This window comes from Pseudocercospora fijiensis (genome assembly GCF_000340215.1).
Source record: "Pseudocercospora fijiensis CIRAD86 unplaced genomic scaffold MYCFIscaffold_5, whole genome shotgun sequence".
NCBI lineage: Eukaryota > Fungi > Ascomycota > Dothideomycetes > Mycosphaerellales > Mycosphaerellaceae > Pseudocercospora > Pseudocercospora fijiensis.
This window is the reverse complement of record NW_006921536.1, coordinates 954,651-958,290: the sequence shown is the minus strand read 5'-3', so window position 1 is coordinate 958,290 and position 3,640 is coordinate 954,651. Positions and strand designations below refer to the sequence as shown.

The window sequence follows — 3,640 nt, the reverse complement described above, 5'->3', positions numbered from 1 at the left end:
TCTACTAGATATCGTATACACCCTCTTACTATCGCCTATAACGTTACCTTAAACACAAGAACTACGTTAATAGCATAGAAAGTAACAAAATGCCGGGTCCTTTCTTTGCTCCGGCCGCTCGCGGCTACCCTCTCTTCGGCGTAGATATATATATTGCTTACTAGCTTCGAAGGTGTTAAGAGGCCGAGACAGTGCTAATAGGTATATAGGAGGATCGAGCTATAGTATACGCTGCTCGGCGCGTTCGTCGCGCTATCCGCCGCCGCCGCCTCGTCGCTGCTCGTCTGCGTATATAGCAGTAGTAGCATTAATAGAAGTATGCTAATCTTAGTCTTTAGCGTATTAGTAAGAGCGTATACTAACATGTCTAAGCGGCCCTTTCTTTGCGACCCTTTAGGGTATAGCAACGTACGTATCTTTGTCTATCGATCTCCGAGAATAATACTAATATATATAATAGCTATTAGCCTCCGCTAGCGCTAGTACTAGCTCTAGCACCTGCTCCTGCTCTAGCACCTGCTCCTGCTCCTGCTCTAGCTCTAGCTCTAGTTCTAGTTCTAGCTCTAGCTCTAGCTCTAGCACCCGCTCCTACTCCTACTCTACTAGTTACGCCGCAAGACAGTAAGTAAGTGTCTTAAAGCTCTAGTCGTCGGTAGTGTTAGCATACTAACTATATTATAGCGACGACGACATTAACTTTAGCCCTATTAGCGACGAGTAAGTTATTGCTTCGCACCGCTTACTGTTATAGTAGATGCTAACTATGCTATAGTAACGACTACAATCCTGCTACCGCTAGTAGCGACGATAACGAAGAGTAAGTAACTAATTCCTATTATGCTGTCGTAGAAGTGCAATTGCTAACTATGCTATAGCGAGAATAAACCCTTTACTAGCCCTACTGCCGCCGCGTTTGCGCCGCCTCCTACTACCGCCGTTCCTTTCTTCGCTCCGCCGGCCGCCGTACCGATAATAGGCGGGCAGGTTAGCAATATGCCGCCTATCCCGGCCGGAGGTACTATCGTGCCTCGCCCTTAGCCTGCTAGACCGCCGATTCTAGGCACGACGCCTAAGCCTACTTAGGCAATAGGACATTAGTAGTCTCCGGGCACTATCGACCGTAAGTTGTATTAATCGAGTAAGCGATAGAACTAAGAGTTAACATATTTGTAGCCGCCTATGCTAATCGCTTCCCGTAGCTATACTACGTTGTCCGCATTATAGAGACGACGTTAGGCCGTCGCTTTGCTCGCCCGTACGATGCCTACCGTCGCGACGGCTTCGAATACTAGGGTTATTTAGAGGGCATTAAGGCCTTTATTAAGAAGCCTAGCCGTAGTTGTGCTCGCTATCGTCTCCGTAAGGTATAGCATTCTAGTCTTGTCTTCTTGTACTAATATTAAGACATAAAGCTAACATTGTTTTAGATCCCTTACTCTTACCGCGACGAGGAGCCTAGGCTCGAGCTTAAGAGCCTAGCTCTAAAGCTAGATAGTTTCGGCGATAGCTTCGGTAGCGGCTATAGTAGTAGCAAGGATAGTAGGATAGGTAGTAGTGCTTGCGGTAGCCTCGCCGCCTGCTGATTCTTTTGCTTGTTCGCGTAGTAAGACCTAAAATATAGCAGTAAGTCGCACGATGCTTACTAAAGGTGTTCGGTGTTTAGCGTTTAGGTATAGCAGCTAGTCTGCTTCTTTGTTTGTTTCTTTGCTTTACTGTTGCTATTTGCTAGCCTTCGGGCATAATAGGCTATATTCTTTGCTTTGTTTTTATACTCTTAGCGGGTCTTCTATTTAGCGTTTAGGTATAGCAGTTCTGCTATTACAAATAAAGTCTCTTCTCGCTCTACTAATCCTGCTACTGTATTAATATTCTAGTATCCTTGTTCCTCAACTTGCTAGCGTACTAACAGGCACTCTATAGGTCTATAGTAGAAGTCCTTCTCGGATTGCTATAGTATACCGGTAGCGTCTTTATTTATAGATTAATAGAGGGAAACGAATAATAGAGGCACTATTAAATAGAGTCGATTAAGCTACTTTCCGCTAATACAAGCTAGTAAAAGTGCTTAACACGATAGCGACGGCTCCTAGTAATAGAGGGGGGGATCTTAACGGCTTCGTTATAACTGTTCTTAAGGGTTAGTACTAATAATGTAGCCTAGCTCGGCGTTATTATCGACGTTTGACTTAGCGACCTCTGTTATATTTAAGAGTGCGCCAGGCTGAGTATAGCTCTTCCTATCGCCGTCGATACTGCTATAGGACAGACTAGCTTATTAATAGGCGATACTAGACGGTTGCTACGTTAATTAATCGGTCAATCTACTAAAGCTTTAACGAGCTATTAGGCAAAAGCACTATTAGATTTTAACTAGAAAGCGATGGTATATACGAGATTTCTAGTAGAAGGTAGTAATAGTATTTAGATTCGATTGAAACCCGATAGCGAGCACTAGATTTCCGCTACAGACAGGCGGTAATAGTTAAATTTCAGTTTCTAATCTAGCGGCAGTATCAAGTTTCGACTATAAACTGTCGGTAATGTCTGCGATTCTGCTTTCGAAATAGCTGTAATAATGCGATTCGGCATCCGAGCTAGCGGTATATATAAGATTCTGCTTCTAGGCTAGCGGTATATATAAGATTCTGCTTCTAGGCTAGCGGTATATGTAAGATTCTGCTTCTAGGCTAGCGGTATATATAAGATTCTGCTTCTAGGCTAGCGGTATATGTAAGATTCTGCTTCTAGGCTAGCGGTAATATCTAAGATTCGGCATTAGACCTAGCCGTAATCCTAATGTTCTAACTCCGGACTAGCGGCAATGTCTGAGATTCTGCTTCTAGGCTAGCGGTATTGCTAGTATTCTGCTGCAGTTTAGCTTTCGTCTCTACTAAAAAGTTGCAAATATTGACATTAGAACAATCGCTAGATATAGTCTTCTTAAGAGACATATACGCCCCTCGTATCCTCGTTAATGTTCTCGCGGAGGTAAGGATCGCCTTAAATAGCGCTAAAGGTAGGTACAGTAACCTCGCTAAATTCTTCCTTCTCGGCAACTAGTATAGCTAGTATCTCTCGAATTTAGTGTCTATAGAATTAGGCTCTTCGATATATCTCGTTCGGCCGATACTAACTATATCGAGTATACCTACTTCCGCCGACAACCGAAGGAACAATACGCTGCTACTTACTATAGCGAGATGTTGTATAACGACCGGTAGTTTAAATAAACAATATCTGCATTCTCGATAGCTGTTTTGACATAAATATACTATAACGACCGCATTCCGTGCTACTACTTTTCTTCTATCGTACCGACAATTTCTAGAAATGTAGTTAGCTATTAGTCGTACTATCGGCGGAGGCATCGCCGCGACCTATAATAACGATTTGCTATACTAAAGATCAAACCGGACTACCTAATGTCGATAAATCGTTAATCTCGGAATTATTAGCTAGGTATAGCCTAGTCGCCGTAGCTAGTATACTTTCCTATCTCGAGTATATCCGCTTCTTCGTAGCCCTTCTCGTAGTCCTTCTCGTAGTCCTTATGCTCGAAGATATACGCTACAAAGCGCTTAACGATGTTGTATTCTTCGTCGTCTTCTAGTAAAGATATATGCTATAAAGCGCTTAATAG

The 3,640-nt window shown here is 43.2% G+C and overlaps 1 protein-coding gene across 1 annotated transcript; it reads left to right on the top strand.

Annotated features, from left to right (window-relative positions):
- Positions 1 to 363: 363 nt before the first annotated feature.
- Positions 364 to 1,292, top strand: MYCFIDRAFT_197078 (uncharacterized protein; the record flags this gene model as incomplete). The annotated part of the gene is made up of 7 exons (XM_007929146.1): positions 364 to 398; positions 562 to 621; positions 703 to 717; positions 773 to 817; positions 897 to 984; positions 1,091 to 1,120; positions 1,200 to 1,292. The coding sequence occupies 7 exons, from the start codon at positions 364 to 366 to the stop codon at positions 1,290 to 1,292; spliced, it is 366 nt and encodes a 121-aa protein (XP_007927337.1).
- Between the last annotated feature and the right edge of the window lie 2,348 nt (positions 1,293 to 3,640).